General features: G+C 48.0%; 2 protein-coding genes and 1 long non-coding RNA gene across 5 annotated transcripts; 2 read left to right on the top strand and 1 right to left on the bottom strand.

Annotated features, from left to right (window-relative positions):
- Positions 1–351: 351 nt before the first annotated feature.
- On the top strand, positions 352–6,372 carry acsl3b (acyl-CoA synthetase long chain family member 3b). Of its 3 annotated transcripts, XM_085930197.1 has the most exons (16): positions 352–574; positions 1,609–1,670; positions 1,735–1,976; positions 2,273–2,450; positions 2,522–2,631; positions 2,697–2,835; positions 2,940–3,090; positions 3,266–3,389; positions 3,485–3,556; positions 3,634–3,773; positions 3,870–4,042; positions 4,112–4,186; positions 4,262–4,453; positions 4,794–4,908; positions 4,980–5,137; positions 5,270–6,372. In XM_085930197.1, the coding sequence occupies exons 1-16, from the start codon at positions 570–572 to the stop codon at positions 5,425–5,427; spliced, it is 2,094 nt and encodes a 697-aa protein (XP_085786323.1). In that variant the 5' UTR covers positions 352–569; the 3' UTR covers positions 5,428–6,372. The 3 variants fall into 3 exon arrangements, with proteins under 3 accessions (XP_085786323.1, XP_085786322.1, XP_085786320.1); XM_085930196.1 differs by having other exon boundaries at positions 1,609–1,976; XM_085930194.1 differs by having other exon boundaries at positions 1,499–1,976.
- LOC147045695 (uncharacterized) lies at positions 5,806–13,047 on the bottom strand. Its single transcript, XR_015068212.1, has 3 exons — positions 12,906–13,047; positions 9,686–9,783; positions 5,806–8,392 (listed from the first exon to the last, which is right to left on the bottom strand). It is a non-coding gene; the product is annotated as an uncharacterized LOC147045695 (long non-coding RNA).
- A 734-nt stretch (positions 13,048–13,781) lies between these two features.
- scg2b (secretogranin II b) lies at positions 13,782–17,008 on the top strand. The gene is made up of 2 exons (XM_085929221.1): positions 13,782–13,901; positions 14,574–17,008. Exon 2 carries the CDS (start codon positions 14,593–14,595, stop codon positions 16,366–16,368), a length of 1,776 nt encoding a protein of 591 aa, XP_085785347.1. The 5' UTR covers positions 13,782–13,901; positions 14,574–14,592; the 3' UTR covers positions 16,369–17,008.
- The last annotated feature ends 65 nt before the right edge of the window (positions 17,009–17,073 follow it).

The raw sequence follows: 17,073 nt of genomic DNA, 5'->3' as shown, positions 1-17,073 counted from the left end.
AAAAAATTAATGGGGGCGAAATCAGCGAATATGTGAATTCGCAGGTGGCCTATGATACATTCGATATTTATACAATAAAATATCACCGCGCCACTAGATGGCAGACATGGCTTAGTTTTGCTGACACTCAAAATCATGACTAATCAAGACTAATATAGCTTCTTTCGACTAGTTTTGCTCATTGCTGTTCATATAAACCGATTTCTGTTTTATAGTAGGTAGGTTGATTAACTGCGGCGACCCGTTTCTGTCTGCTTTTGTCTCTGACAAATTGACCGATAGTAACCCGACTGACGTCTCCGCTCCCCCGAGCACGCACCACCTACAGTCTTCCAATCACGAGCCACCAAACGCTACGACGTCACCCAGTCGCTTCCGGGCTGGGAACGCAACCCCTGGCTGATGCTAAAATGTACCATTTTACCCAATTTTACACTGGTGTTCTTGAAATACTGACTTGAAGACAAACACACAAGGCTTTTGTACGGTCTCGACATAATGTCGGAATTTCGCACTAAAGGATAAGAGTACCTGAATAAATCCGGGCAGAAGCTGTGTGACGCTAGCGGATGAGGTGAGAATGAACCGCTTTGCAAATCTTGCCGATGGTTTGCAACCGGGATGCTAAAGCGCCATTCGGCATCTACACCACACGTTGTCCCCAAACAATACCCCCACAACCATTCAGTTGTGTGCACTCAACTTCTTTTGAACTGCTGCCAAGGGTGTGATTGGAAATCTATCAAAAGTGCTTCCTCTTTTGCCAGCAAATATCCAAGCTAGTCGCAGGCTTCCATCTTGGCGGCTTTTTGCCCCCTCTTCCAATTACGCCTCATGTTTCTTTAGACGCTTTGTTTTGTAGTTTGAAACCAAATTTCCTTACATGGGCTTTATCTAAATACATCTGCTACCAGTCTGTCGTTGTGAATGTTCTCAATCTGTGGGTCTTGAGGCCAAAGTCATCGATACGTGATCGTAACATCTCCGTTTTTAAGTCAAGTCTACGGAAGAGGATGAGGGCTAGTGAACAACAACAAAAAGGGGGAGGTGACAGGATTCTGACTTTTTTTCCACTTTAAGTCACATTGAATGTCTTTAAGGGGAGCAAACCAAAATCAACTTTGAGAAGGGACCCTTCTGAAACAGCAGCCCACACATTAAGTGTGTGTGTGTGTGTATAGATAGATAGATAGATAGATAGATAGATAGATAGATAGATAGATAGATAGATAGATAGATAGATAGATAGATAGATAGATAGATAGATAGATAGACCATCTCTATCTACAGTATATAGTTGCAGACATTGTTGAATGGTCGTATGAGAAAATGGAGACTGATGTACTTCAGCCTTTTGCTGACTGGGAGAAGATGCTAAGAATAGACCAAGGTGGGCATCAGGCACGGAAGGATTGATTGTTTTACCATCGGCTGTATGGAGTTGTCTGCGTTTGGATTTTTGCTGCGTTTTCTAAGGTTCACGTTTTCCGTGTTGCAGGTCGGGGCGGGGTTGACTCGCCCGCTGAAATCAAGCCCACCCACTAAAGGTTCAGCCAAGACCTGTTTTTTTTTTTTTTTTTAATCTCCTGGTCTGCTTCTTTTTGCAAGTGACTCCCTCCCCCACACTCAAGATGAAGCTGAAAGAGGACATCAACCCCCTGCTCCTGCAGGTCTTCCGATCGATGGTCTGGGTCTACTCTATGATCACCTTCATACCCTGGTACTTCCTCTCAGGATCCAACTTGGAACGGGCCCGCCGCATCAAAGCGCGCTCAATTAGCGGACACCCGGCCGGCCCGTACAGGGCCATCGACAGCCAGCGGGAGCTGGCGGCGTGGTTTCACCCTGGGGTGGACACGCTAGATAAAGTGTTTGAATATGCAGCCAAAAGGTTTCCCCAGCGGGACTGTCTGGGCACCAGAGAAGTGCTAAGTGAGGAGGATGAGCTGCAACCTAACGGGAAGGTCTTTAAAAAGGTGGGTGAGACCACATTCATACAGTGAAGCCTTGACTTGTGAGACTTGACGTTGGTGACCATGCGTCACACCGTGGTCAGCCACTATTTCCATCGCAGCACAAGGTTCGTGTAAACAAAACAAGAGTATTTCCAACAAAAGGCGCTTTGTGCGCTGGGGACACTCAGTGCCAGAGCAGCAAGGAACCCCCCCCACCCGCATTGGGCACTGTAGTGAACTGAGATTGTCACCCTCAAAAGTCTCCAGAATGAGTTGTACAAAAGCCAGATTTTAATCACGTGACCCGTCCCGTGCAGGTCATACTGGGAAACTACAACTGGCTGTCGTACGCCGAGACCTACCGGGCGGCCAAGATGTTCGGAAGCGGTCTGGCGGCGCTGGGCCAAAAACCTCAGTGCAACATCGCCATCTTTTGCGAGACCAGAGCCGAATGGATCGTGGCCGCTCAAGCTTGCTTCATGTACAATTTCCCACGTGAGTGCCCCGGAATGTCCAAGTAGTCTGTGGACGTGTGAATTTGTTTTTCTCTTCGCCCTATCGGTTAGTCGTCACACTGTACGCCACTCTGGGACCCTCGGCCATTGCCCACGGTCTGAACGAGACCGAGGTCACGCACATCATCACCAGTAAAGACCTACTGCGGAGTCGTCTCCAGGTACCGGTTGGAACTTAAGATTGGAAACTTGTCAAATGGCTTCAGGATGGATTTTTCCCTGCCAGGCGATATTGTGCGACATTCCGCGGCTGCGGTACGTCATCGTAGTCGACGAGAAAACGTCCGGCTGGCGGGACGTCCCCAGAGGTGTCATGGTCCACAGCATGGACACTGTTAAAGAGATGGGATCCAGGCCTGAAAACTGTGAGCAACCGCGCGACAGCCATTTTTCATTTGAATGAGACAAGGTGGGCAAAATGGCATGGCATGGCATGGCTCAGCTCTTTGCCGTCTGGTGGTGCGCACAGTGGCCACCGACCGCAGACAGCCGCAGTCGTCGGACATCGCCGTCATCATGTACACCAGCGGCTCTACGGGCATCCCCAAGGGTGTGGTCATCTCCCACGGCAACATCATCGCCGGCATCACCGGGATGGCAGAACGAATCCCCGACCTCAAGTATGGAAAATGGAGACTGTGTAATTAGTGGCGTCTAATGCGCACGGCTAAATGGCTCCGGGGTAACGGCCAGAGTATTGCGAAATAAGATGCCGGTAGTTTGGTCTTGCGGACCAAAAGCACCACTTGCAGAAATAGGCGCAAGATAAGAAAGCTGTCCTTTGTGCGTCGGCAGTGAAACGGACACCTACATCGGCTACCTGCCGTTGGCCCACGTGTTAGAGCTCAGCGCCGAGCTGGTGTGCGTCTCTCACGGCTGTCGCATCGGCTATTCCTCCCCGCAGACTCTCGCCGACCAGGTCGGTGTCGCAAACGTTTGCTCGCCGCCGCCCGTAAATGTCACAGGAAGCGTCGAGACAGTTGACGCCGTCCGTGCCTTGTTTGATCGTTGCAGTCCACCAAAATCAAAAAGGGCAGCAAAGGCGACACCAGCATGTTGAGACCTACACTCATGGCCGCTGTACCGGTGAGTCTCGGAACGGAGCGTTCCGGACGTGCCCAAAGTAGAAAGGTAGTACTAACAAAGTTCTGTCTCGCGGCCAGGAAATCATGGACCGTATTTATAAGAATGTCATGACAAAAGTGGAGGGAATGAGCAGATTTCAAAAGACGCTATTTGTGCTGGCGTACAACTACAAGATGGAGCAGATCTCCAAAGGCTACAGCACGCCTCTCTGTGACAGGTAGGTAGGCAGGCAGGCAGGCAGGCGGGCGGTGGTGGTCACGATGACCTTTGAAGCAACCCTATGGTCAATATTGCTCTGTTTATTCTCTTTCAGCTTGGTGTTCAAGCGGGTGCGGGCACTGCTGGGCGGCAACACGCGCGTGCTGCTCTCGGGCGGAGCCCCGCTGTCGGCCGCCACGCAGCGCTTCATGAACATCTGTCTGTGCTGCCCTGTGGGGCAAGGCTACGGCCTCACGGAGACCTGTGGAGCGGGCACCATCAGCGAGGGTAACTAGGCAAACACTGTAACACCGTCGACACGATCAAATCAATTGGCTTCGCTTTTCTTTGCTGCAGTTTGGGACTACAGCACCGGACGGGTGGGCGCACCTCTAGTTTGCTCCGAAATGATGCTCAAGGACTGGGAAGAGGGTAAGTCCGGCAAAGCGAGGCAACTTTGGGATCAAAGTAAGCCGGGTTGTCCGCTTCTAAAAATGCAACCCCCAGGAGGCTACTACAGCACGGATAAGCCCAACCCACGGGGGGAAATCTTGATCGGCGGCCCCAACGTGACAATGGGTTACTACAAAAACCAAGCCAAGAACCGTGAGGACTTTTTTGTGGACGCCAAAGGCCAGAGATGGTTCTGCACCGGAGACATCGGGGAGTTTGACCATGACGGATGCCTCAAGATCATTGGTGGGAATTTCCAATGCCTTTGGCTCATCTTAGAACAACCTGACATCATTGAACAGAACAAAAGGCGTTTGCGCGCGCGTCCTGATTCATTACAGCTCTTTCTGCTGTGCACAATTTGGCCATCCGGGGGCAGTGGCATACAGTCAAGGCATGACTGTACAACTGCTTCGACCGCCCGCTTACGGGGCTTTCAATTGTTTGTTAGCGTGAAGCTAAGTAGGCTTTTTCGAAGGACAATGACGCCGTCAATTTCAACCAGGGCTATATCTGCGCTTTAAGCACGCAATGAAGAATACAGAAGCAAGAGCTTTGAGGATAGTGACCTGTTATCTCTCCACAGACCGCAAAAAAGACTTGGTCAAACTACAAGCTGGCGAGTACGTCTCTTTGGGAAAAGTGGAGGCTGTTCTGAAGAACTGCCCGCTGGTCGACAACATTTGTGCCTATGCCAACAGGTAAAAGTGGTTTGACAAAAGAGGTGGATTTTTTTTTTTTTCTTCCTAATCTTCTTTGTGTCGCTTTGCAGTGACCAGTCATACGTTATCAGTTTTGTGGTGCCCAACCATAAACTGCTGATGGCACTAGCGGAGCGGTTGCAGGCGTGGGGCACGTGGGAGGAGATCTGCAACAATCCACAGATGGAGAAGGAAGTGCTCCGCATCCTCACTGAGGCCGCTCTCTCGTGTAGGTGCTTTTCGCATCCTCTTTCGTGACCGGTCAGAAGAGCTATATCAAAACTTGAATTCGGAATTGGTCTGAGCGCAAAAATAGCCAAGCATCGTGTTTACCGATTCCTTTTTGCCGTTCCTCGCACAGCAAAACTGGAGCGCTTCGAGATCCCCAAAAAGGTGCGGCTGAGCGCCGAAGCCTGGACGCCAGAGACGGGCCTGGTCACAGACGCTTTCAAACTCAAACGCAAAGAGCTCAAGACGCACTACCAAGAAGACATTGAGAGGATGTACGGAGGGAAATAACACAGCCGGCCGGCGCGCGCGCACGCAACGCACACGCACTAACACGAGAGGCTCCGACGCCCCTGAAACGACAACTTCGGGGAGCCAAGACCGACCCTTGCTATTGATCACACGCGGGGGAAAAAAACATCCATCTCGACCGGCTCTTCTATCCGAGCAGCGACTCGCCCAGTTCCCAATGATGCGTTTGGCCCTCGGAGTTGCCGTGGCAACCCAGGCCAAGAGAAACAAATACCAGGTTTGGACGTACGCTGTGACGTCCTCGCTCCCTCCCCCGAGACCAGCCAGCGGTGGCCAAAATGTACTCCAGGGAGGGGGGAAATGTGGCAGAATCAATGGCTTGTGAGCGAGCGTTTCAAAAAGCCAAATCAATCCGCTTGCCCTGAAATTGTCGACGGTTAATGAGGTATTTAGAATCGACGACACCGAGTGAGAAGAGTCTGGCTTTGGAAGGCACATATTTGATATGGGGAACATTTCACTGCACATCACCCACCGGACAAAAAGAAAGCCAGGCAAACAATAGTCAAGTATTGATTGGGTTTGGAAAAAGGCAAAAGCGTGTCAGCAAAGCAAGCGGTTATAGCATTTGCCTCTTTGACATACGCTCGTCTAACCTTGATACATATGCGGATTCATTCAGCCGTCGGCTCCAAGTGCATTTCATTCTTCTTTGTGTTGCTGGCGTGGATAGATTGACAAAGAATATGTGGAATTTGGCCAAATTTCACTTCATTGGTGCATTTTTTTCCCTTCCAAATGTAAAATAGCTGGCTTATGGGGGGGGGATAGGATGTTTCTAGTAAAAGGTATGTGCAAATGTTTGTGTTTGAGAAGAAAGTGTTGAAAAGCTATGAGCCATCAGTCAAATGTTTTTTATGTGTTTACTTGAGGGGTTGTCTTTATATTCTTTTTTTTTTTTTTTTTTTAAATGATTCACGATTTCACCATTATTTTTAACATTTTGATTGGATTTCATCTTGACCTTATCTGTTGACCTTAATTTTGTCGAGAGCCTTTTGTCCACTTTGCTCTCTGGCCTTCCTGGTGTTGTTTTTCCCACCTGCGTTGCGTGCTATCAGTTTACTCCAATATGCGAAGGCCGCTTTGTAAACGACCTTCCGGTCGTCGGGTCGCGGCTAATTTCTGACTTTTTTTTGTTTTGTTTTTGGTGCACTCCCAACCAATGCTTTTTGTTTACAAACGTCCGGATTGAACGGCTGCACGAGTGTATTTCCGTAAACACTCGACATGATGTTAGGTTGTGGCTAGCTTGTTACATATGTGCCCGGTCAAGTCGCGGTGAGCTCAAGTACACGCGTTTGGCTTGACGCGCGTCGTCGGGTCGGGACTGACTAATTTACCCCGAGTTGTTATTCTCGTCTCGATGCGGCAAATGGGAGTCTGGTTATCTTGGAACGTTTTATGTTCTTTTCCTCATGATGCCTCTTCTTATATCGATTCTAGTCACCATACGCTTGGTTGGGATGAAATGAACTTACTATGTGAGGTTTCTCTAAGAATGCTGGCTGTCAGGTTGCAGGCAATTGATATTCCTCTAGTTGTGGCGCGCCTTATTGGATTGTTCATATTTGTCTGGCCAGGACAAACTGGCGGCACGGACGGTTAGCTTGCCATCACCCGGCAAAGTTTCCAGTGAAGCGTCGCATTGGAACGGATGTCTTCAAAGGAATAGACTGTAGTTACTTTGCCTTCCCTTCCACTATCTAGAAAAAAATAAGGACATGCGTATACTTGCTCCTCAGGCATGGTTTTGTTGTGTATTTTTTACCTGTGAATATAAATAATACAAATGATTGTGCAATATTTATTCTCCAGTTTTTGTCTCAATTATATGGGAAGATTTGGAAAAGACTGAATCCCCCTTTTTTTGGGTTCTAAAGGTAGTCTAGTAGAACAACGTACATAGGAAGACGTAGGAGTAAAGTGGAGGATGGTAGAGAGACACTGAAAAGCAGATGTCGCAGCGTTAATGTGAAGACTTGAGGGGATGGGTGTGATGATCAACAATGAGTTAGTTCATTGGTCAACAATTCTGTCCATTCCATATTTGAAATGATGTACATTATGATTGATTGTACCTTTTTAGTGATGTCTTTTCTTTTTTTCTTTCTTTCTTTCTTTCTTTCTTTCTTTCTTTCTCCCCCACAAACCCAAATGTATTGGCTTGATGGAATGAACTTGAGTCATTTGAGCACCCAGGAATGCAAATTGTGCTTGTATATTTTTGCTTGTTCATTCTTGTTGCCTTCCGACACGTGAGCTTGTCTTCAGGGCTCCCACGAATGTTACATTACAAGTCCAGTACGTTCTTTGCGTCCCAATTAGTCATCTGACAGTTGAATATCACTTGGGTTGTGGAGAGAGACAGACAGAGAGAGAGAGAGAGAGAGGAAATTTCCTCTATTATCATTTCAAACTTAGTTTCCTCCGGGTATATTTTAGAAAATGAAGAATGGTCAAACGTATATCAACTATAATCTTGCAAAAGCTAACGTTTCAAGCGCATTTGACCTTTCCTAAGTTGTTTCATTTAGGATAAAGCATCTCTAACAACCCAGGCTACAGTTGGTTTCATTGGCACCAACATTCCACCGGATGATGGCGTCAGATAGATATGCAGGTGTAATTCCTTTAGACCGCTTTGTTTTCTGCGCCATCTTGCAATGTCACTGCTATAGCCCAAAAAAAACACAATAGGCCAATTTTCAGGGAGTAATGGAGGATATATATATATACATACATATATATATATATTCCCAAATAAGTCTCATTTAGTCCTTCATTTCAAGCAAGTCTCTCCTTACCTCTGTGATTTGGCCTTGAAAGTGATGTAACAAAATAAAAAGGTTTGTGTCGAAGTTGTGTGCTCTTTGTTCCCGAGGCGGGCGAGCAAGAAGTACGATCGGCCGCTTGGATCGCGATCATCTCCAAACTGGTGTTCCTATGGCAACAAAGGCCATGGTGTGAGTGTGCGTGAGTGAGCGATGAGAGTGTGATGCTTATAGAACACGTCCTTCAATCACAGCTTCATAGAATCTATTCAATAGGTGATCTTTCGTTGAAGCTTAGTCTCAATGTATGTGATGGAAATTGTCTATCGTGAGGCCCTCGCAGCAGCGCTGCGCACACTCCACGGCGAGCCCTTATTGGACTTTGCCCAAGGATAGCTCCACCAGAGTGCGTGCGTGCGTGCGTGCGTGCGTGCGTGCGTGCGTGCGTGCGTGCGTGCGTGCGTGCGTGCGTGCGTGCGTGCGTGCGTGCGTGCGTGCGTGCGTGCGTGCGTGGCTGTCGGCTGGAAGAAAGACTAATGAAATCCTGGAGCCTGAATGAATGGTTGAGGTGCACCGCCCACAGCGAGGGGATCAACTAGGATTAGGAGGTAACAAGTGCCAATAAAGCAGGGAGCAGAGGTGACTAACCAGGGCTAAACAAGGCAGAAAGAAAATGTCCTTGTCCTACCGATGTGGGTCTTTCTTCATATGTTTTCATATGATTAGCATAATGAACACACAAGTAGGAAGGAAATAGTCAATAGAGGTGCCTCCAAATGGTATTAATTCAAGTTATATTATATGAAGGAGATGGTTACGACTGCTCGGTAAGTAGCGGTCATGGTTATTCTTCACAGAGGATAAAGAATATATGCTTGCGAGCATTGTTAGATTATCTAGCTACCTGTATTACTGCATTATTTGTCTTCAAATAGCCACTGCTTAACGGGGTCGAACACCACAATAACAGCATTTGTTGTTAGCATTTGGCCAAACAGATTGTCATATTTGTGGTTCATTTTATGTTTATATATTTTTTACAAACACAAGTACGGAATTCGTCCAATTATTGTGAATGAACATCAGATTTGCTATACGTAGCTGACTAAAATGTGACTCCGACTAATAAGTATGTGTGTCCAAAAGACTAACGTGGCTCAAAACTAAAATGGCTGCCTATAACAATAGCGGTACTTCCATTCATTTCACTGGTGAAAAATAACACATGTAACACAATATACAGGTGCATGGCAGTAACTCTTGTTCCACCTTTCGTTTTCTTTCAAAGTGACCTTTGGCTGTGCCCTGCGACGGCAACATGCCAGGCACGGTGTCGAGGTGCAAAACGCTCACGCCAACATACAAAGGGGGAGCAGTAAGGATGAAGAGACGGCTAGAGAGAACCGTGTGTGTGTGTGTGTGTGTGGGGGGGGGGGGACCCATATGTCTGGCCGATGACTCACCGATGATGCCGGCTATTTATAGCATCGATGGAGGGGGGGAAGGTGGAGGACAGCCGCATCATCACACGGCCAACGGGGAGCGGCGGGCAAAGCCGGCGCTGAAAGGGAGGAAGCAAAGAAGGAGGTCATGGAGCAGGTGAAATGAAGGCCGTGGGCGTAATACTTTTCATCTTAACTAGGATCACTGGATTCAGCCCTGCTTAATTGCGATGGGTTCATTCCCAACGACCCGCTTAGATGATCATTTATTTGTACGCATTCTCTCCAAATCAAACCATGGCTCAGATCCCACACGCATCACCCCCAAAAAAATCGGCATTAGCACAGGGGTCTGTCGACCTTTTATAGCCACTGTGCATCATATTGATAAAGATAACTTCTGTACCACAATAATCACATGGAGCAGACGGTCATATTGCGCAAGAGGTCAAAATGTGGATGTACAGACAAAACTTGATCTGAATGTAGTATGTCACTTCAAATGCAAATCTACACTAAGGTGCATTCACTCGCTGTTATAAATAGAATGTATTTAATGATGCTCCCTTGACGGGACATTGTTTCTTCCTCCCAAATGCATGGCGCGCCCGCCTGTGCTGCTCCAATGACGTCAGTGCGTGTGCGTCACACGCCCGAACACCGCTCCGCTCCGCTCCCCTCCGCTCCCCTCCCTCCGCTCCCCTCGCCCTTCACAGACACTAACATCATCTGTTTGCATTATTGTTAAAAGGGTTGAGCCGGCGGAGCACTGTGGAGTGCTGCGCCCGCCGACGCACATCCGTGAAAAGAAAGAAAAAGAGTGGAGTGAAGGAGCAGCATGGAAGACATTTCAAGTGACAAGAAGCAATCAAGAACCACCAGAATGTGTGCAGTCAGACCTTTAACATCCATATCCATGTTCATTGACATACCGTAATAGAATCAAATGCAGAAGAGACCGAAGGAAGAGTTTCATGAAAGCCAACGGTTAAAAAGGAAATGAAATGCTAAATAATTCAAATAACATCATATATCTGAGGCTCGCAGTCGATCACAACTCGCCTTTTTTTTTAGCTCAAAGGTGGCCATCTTCATTTTGCATGCGTATGCTTCAACATTCATTAGCGAGCCAACTTCTTTGACGGAAAAGATGGCCATTAGCGGTGAAGGGCACAGGGAGCCAGCCGGTGGGGCCATGTCATTCATGTAGAAATATGCCCGCTCACTCCTCCCGCTGCTTTTGTGACACGTGGCCTTTTCAAACAGGATATGCCCGCAGAGCAGCCACACAAATGTAAGCCCTCATTTGCCCCAAATCCACACTCAATTAAAGCTCCATTCGGAGACACCTGACACGACGTCTCCTCCGGCCGGCGGCACAACTCTGTCGGGAGAGGAGGTGCCTGCTAGCTAGAGGAGAGGATGGTAAACGCAAGCGTGCAAAGAAACAAAAGGTGGAGGCAATTGAAAGGCAGCGAAGCGCCGTCGCCATGGAAACCTGGAATGAAAAGAAGATGTGCCATGACAACCACGAGGGGAGATTCTCCCCTCTTCTCCTCGGGTGCGGGGTGATGAAGACAAATGGGTTAGAGCCCATCTTCTCCTGGCAGTGACTCATATTGCAATGAGTCATTCTTCCAAAATAAAAGCCAACTTTGTCATCTGTTCAATGTTTGTATCATCAATGAGGAGTTGAGAGCTTCGGATGCAAACGCCAATAAGAAAAATGACATCTACAAGGGAGCCCGTGGCAAACCCGTGTTAAAATTCACCCAGATTCTTCAGAGGTGAGGGTGTGATTTTCACCCTTCCTCGCAGCTGTCACATTTGGTGGGGGGGGGACAACCCAAGAAAAAGTTGGTTGAAGCCTGTCATCCACTGCCCAGACGAAACCGTAACGACAAGCCGGCAGTCATTCTGAAATGTATCAACAGGAAGCACTTCTAAAACAGGGTAAGTTGCTCAAAGGCACAGACATCTACACAAACAAACATTTGACAAAGACCAACGCGGACATTGCAAAGAAAGCACGTCAACCTGAGAAGAATGAATGAAGATAATACAGAGTACGCGGAGCAGAAATTCCGAGCTATACGTCAAGCTTAACGGATCACCAGAAGAGGCCACGGTACTGACGGTGAGAGAGTATTGAGCTGGAATAAATAAGTATCCTCAATAAAAAATCAACTGGATTGGATTTGGAAGTGAATGGAGGTAACAACGCAAAACGCAAACATCATGCTCAGGGACAGTACTCGACCTACATCAAGCAACGACGGACAAGTAAGACAGTGGCTACGGGAACCTGAACAACTAACTAACTCCAACTAACGTTTGATTACAGTGACGAAAGCGGCACTCTGGACATGGACCCAGACTATACCTTCTTCTCCACCATAAACAACACATGCTATCAGTCTTGCAAGTAAATGAATCCTTTTCATATTGACCACCGTCACACCACATCCGCATCATAGGCTATCTGAGCATTTCAATGACTGCACGCCTGCGTACGCATCATCCAGCAATCTGCTAATGGCCGGCGAAATGATTTGTTTGCTGCCGAGAGAGGCGTGTGACCACATCGTGGCTATGGAAAAGGACAGGGAAAGTCTTTTTTTGTACTTCATCCTAGAAAGTACAAGTGGCTGATGACAAGAAGCCTTGATTTGGGTTTTTTCCAAGATGAAAGGAGCAGATCAAGAGAGGGCTTTGGCTTTTCTGCCGGGTGCTAACGGGCTCCACGGAGATGCAAATGCAATGGAAAAGCAGCTGCATTGCCATTAAAAAAAAAAAAAAACAGCCTTTAAAAGAGCCGTGATCAATGAATAAAATGATTAAAAGAAAAAAAAAAAAAAAAAGATTTTTCATTTTCACTTTGGAGTGTAGTCACTTGCAGTTAGTTGTGTCCACGTTGCTGTGTTGGGTTATTTTGGAAGGGACGGTAAAAGGCAGTTACTCAAGCTGTGCATAGGGAATTATGTTGCACCACAAAAGTCATTTTTACACAAACGTGAGGAGGTATATGCTATATGGTATTTGTGGAGCTCTTCATTGAAAGTTTTTGGGTGTGGTTTTTTTTTGGTTTTTTTTTAATGCAGGAGGGAATCAGGCTCCAGCTCATCTGCAAACTACTGAGGACAATCAATGTTTCTGCATAGGAGACACAAGGTACGTTTGATTCGATCACCGTCACATGTAGGGAAACAAGTGCTCTTTTGAAGCCTGTTGGAGGGCTCACCATAAATCTTGTCGCTCCCCACATGCGGTGTGGCCGGCGGCACGGCATGACACGCTGCGTCGACATCTTGTCAACGTTGGGAGTGTCGCAGCTTTGGCCCAGAGTCAACCGGAGGCTCTTTATCAACGTTTGGTTGGCTGATCTCAAGGAGGAGGAGGAGGAGGAGGAGGAAGAAGAAGAAGAAGAAGAAGGAAGAGGAGGGAGGGGCTGCTGAACTGCGACAGCGCCTGTGAGTCATTGCTGGAGGCTTTAACTCCTCCCTAGCCCCGACATACAGAAGAAAATGTAACTTTGCAGAAAGATGATAAAAGTACGATGAAGGCATTAGAGTGGTACTAATATTGAAGAACACTGATCAATGCTTCATCCATCCATCCGTCCGTCCGTCCCTCGGCCCATCCCAACCCTCCATCCATCCGTCCCTCCATCCCTCCATATTCGTATCGATCCGTATCCATCTATCGACAAGGTCGTTGTATGCATGTGATATTCTTCTATCCGTTTTGTGCTGCTTAGCCTTGACACGAATCCGAGGGATCAATAACGGATTGTTTTGTTATACAGGAAAAACAAACAAAAAAACATTGACTCTCCTGCACTCCTTGTGCCGTATTTTTACGTTACTAAATGCGTTTGGCTATATCTCCTTTGTTCGCACAGTCAGCGTCGAGGGCTATTTTTAATGCTGCGAGCGAGCTGCTTTGAATGCCATGCCATAAAACGTGAATTTTATATATATATATATATATATATATATATATATATATATATATATATATATATATATATATATATATATATATATATATATATAATTTTATTTTTCAAGAGGGTGGGAGCACAGCTCTTGCGTGCGTCGTGCGATGACGCGGTGGTCAGGTGTCTGCTCATATATGCGGAGGAGCTGTCCGAGTGCTGCACACACAACACAAGACAACAAAGCTGCAAGAGGACATGCCCAACACCTCCGCTGTTGTCTGAGCGTTATTTTCAAAGGTAAGACGCGCATTTCACCGATCAATTCCACCTCATAAGCTACCCGAATTGCGTTACATTCAAGTAGGCAGACATTTTATGTGTATTATTGCAATAAAAATCTCGCACATCTTAAATGGATTTGCAAGGTTTTTTGTTGCGCCGTCGTTCAATTAGCTCTCGACTTGCCCCCCCCCCACACACACACACACACACACACACAAAACGAGGCATGAGTCATACACAATAGATCGATGGATGAATAGAAACAAACCCTTCCAGTGCAAATAGCATGGAAAATGGAAGAAAATGAGGACAACTGCGATCACATTCAATTAGATCATATAACAACAATATGTTGGTAAGCCATCTAACAATCCCAATCCATATTGTATTTGTATTCTATCTATCTATCTATCTATCTATCTATCTATCTATCTATCTGCTGGGGGAAAACCACATTTTAATATTCAATTCTGCTTTCACATCTGATTAGTTTCGCAAGATGAATTTTGTAAGAATTGGCACTCCCCCCGCCTCCCAAAAAAATAGCAACATGCACAGTAACAAAAGCAAAATATTAAAAAGAAATCTACTAGAACAGTAACACCTCTATCTCATCTGGATAGGAATAATATATGCATGGATGGACAGATAGATAATCATCTGCATTGATTGTTTTGCTGTTGACAGGTGACCAATTACCTCTAATATGCTGCATTCCCACCACAAGTTGCCCGCGGGGGCAGCCCTGGTCCTGCTCGCCGTCCTCCTCCACCGATGCGGCGTGCAGGCCGCGTCTCTCCCCCGCCACTACCAAGGGCAGCCGGCCGGCTCCGATCTGCTCAAAGCTTTGCAGTACATCGAGAACCTGAAGCAGCGTAACGGGGGTCGCCCCGGACCCGCGCCGTCAGACTACGACCAAGTGGAAAAGTTCAAGGTGCTGCTTCAACTCGCCTCCCAGCAACAGGGAGGGGGGGGGGAGGAGGAGGAGGCGGAGGAGGGCGACGATGAGGCTCCCGCCGAACGCCAGGACATCACCGCCGAACATCTGATGAGATCCTTACTCGAGTCCCTCCGGGATAAGGCGAAGCTCAGCCCTGCGTCGACTCCCGGGAACGACCGCCGCCTACACAGACACCGCACCAAAGGTAGTGAAACGGCGCAGAGCCCGCCGGCCGATTACGGCAACTACCCCAGACCCCACAAGAAGTACCCGTTGATGTTTGAGGATGAGGAGAACACGGATGCCTCGAAGCGGGCTACCGAGGATCTGGACCAGAAGTACACACCTCAGAGCCTGGCCAACCTTCGCTCCATCTTTGAGGAGCTGGAGAGGATGCCCATATCCGCAGGACAGAAGAGAGACGTCTTTGGGGACGAGGAGGACGAGGAGCTCGATGAGGACGGAGCCCCCCCCGGAGAGGAGTGGGTCCCCGTGGAGGAACGAGAGGAGAGCGAGGAGATAGTCAACGGGAGCCACGAGGAAGCGGACGGGGCCCTCGGGGATCAGGAAGACGACGGGGAGGAGGTGCAGCGGCGCTCAGATCAGGACCAGGAGGACGCCGCCGACGATGACACCAAGCTGGTCGATTACTACTTACTTAAAGTTCTGGAGATGAGCGATCAGACTCAGCAGAGGGACCGGACCGGGGAGCGACGAAAGAGACTCATCCGTCCCTCCCTCGTGGATGCCCGTACGGTCAAAGAGCTTCTGGAGCTGTCGTTGAAGCTCCACGTCCCCCCGCAGGACCTCATCGACACGCTGCTCACGGAGGAGCTCCGCAAGCTCCGCCGTAACCCGTCGTCGTCGTCGTCTCGATACACCACCGGACAAACCCCCAAGGTTCGCTACTTTGGCCGAAGACTGCCCCTGAAGAGCAAGACCGCCACCCCCGAGGACATGGATAGAGAGGACTTTTTGGACATCGTGGGTGTGGAGACCATCAGTAACGAGTATCCGGTGATGCCCGGACCCGTCGAGACTACGGCGGATAGGATCCCAGCGGGGACCCACCCTGATCCAAATGCGGTCAAAATCCCGCCCCCGGCCGGACGGAGGGAGAATCTATTCTTGTCCGAGCTCAACAAAATGCCCTTTCGCCGTCGGGCCGATGACGACGACGGCGGCGACGTGGAGGACGAGGTGACCACCTATCTGGCGGCCAAAATCCTGACCGAGTACCCACCCGACGGCATGGCCAAGCGGGACACCCGGGCTCAGACCCAAGGCCGCTTCCCCTACGAGCTGTACGAGAGGGCCGTGAAGAACTACCTGAGCCAGGCGGCGGACTCTGCTAGCAGACCGGTGGCCAAGCGGGAGGCCCAAGAGGAGAAGCCCGCTGAGGTGCAGAGCAAGGAGGACGAGGAGGAGGAAGCGGAGGAGGGGATGAAGGCCAAGAACTCCGCCGTGGCCCTGGCCTCGGGAGGAGAAGGAGGAGGAGGAGGAGGAGAAGAGCACCGTGACAAAGCTGCGGCTGGAATGTAAACGCTATGATTCAAGTATTTCAATTTTCTCTGTATGGTGGATGTGATCTAGTTTACAAATTTTCTTGTACAAATCATAGCTGATATCGCCCTAATTAAAAAAGAAAAGAAAAAACAAGTATATACACAGTATACACATATATATATATATATATATATATATATATATTATTTTTTTTGTCCCTATTTGCTGCAAGGTCGTTATAGAAATATAATGACATCATAGGAGACTCAAATCACAGGGTTTGTAACTTCTATTACTCCTAAATTCTCTACAAATATCAAATAAGAGTTTCTAATGACGTTTTGTGACACTGTTCAAGTTTTACACTGTGTTTGCAGAAAGTGTCTACTTGACATTCGATTTCAAAATGTGTTCAATTTAAGTAGATGTGAAGATCCCAGTACTTTGCTAACATTTGGGTTGCCGACCGGAACGAGGGTGAAGTTGTGAAGTTGTGGTCATTGTGATTACGGATGGTTATCTACCAGTCTAAATATCAGCCTGCCTTCCAATCGCTTTCATACTGCAAAGCTCTGCGTTGTCGGCCTACCGGCGGTTGTGCTCTATATGCTCATTTTTAAACCATTTTGTACATGCTCGATAATGTGTGATGAAGCACAGATGAATAAAGCATCAGCGGTATTATTTTTCTTTTTGCCGAGTTGCGTTGCTCATTTAAAACAAAACAAAAACATGAGAAGA

The sequence above is a fragment of the Syngnathus leptorhynchus genome, chromosome 14, assembly GCF_054491065.1.
Source record: "Syngnathus leptorhynchus isolate UIUO chromosome 14, UIUO_Slep, whole genome shotgun sequence".
Classification (NCBI taxonomy): domain Eukaryota; kingdom Metazoa; phylum Chordata; class Actinopteri; order Syngnathiformes; family Syngnathidae; genus Syngnathus; species Syngnathus leptorhynchus.
Note: the sequence above shows the minus strand (reverse complement) of the source record. Positions and strands in the feature narration are given on the sequence as shown.

Coding starts and splice junctions, on each gene's coding strand:
- acsl3b (XM_085930196.1), top strand. CDS start 1,632: ATGAAGCTGAAAGAGGACATCAACCCCCTGCTCCTGCAGGTCTTCCGA. Junction 2,836..2,939: donor GGGATCCAGGCCTGAAAACT/GTGAGCAACCGC, acceptor TGGTGCGCACAG/TGGCCACCGACCGCAGACAG. Junction 3,774..3,869: donor AGCACGCCTCTCTGTGACAG/GTAGGTAGGCAG, acceptor ATTCTCTTTCAG/CTTGGTGTTCAAGCGGGTGC.
- scg2b (XM_085929221.1), top strand. CDS start 14,593: ATGCTGCATTCCCACCACAAGTTGCCCGCGGGGGCAGCCCTGGTCCTG.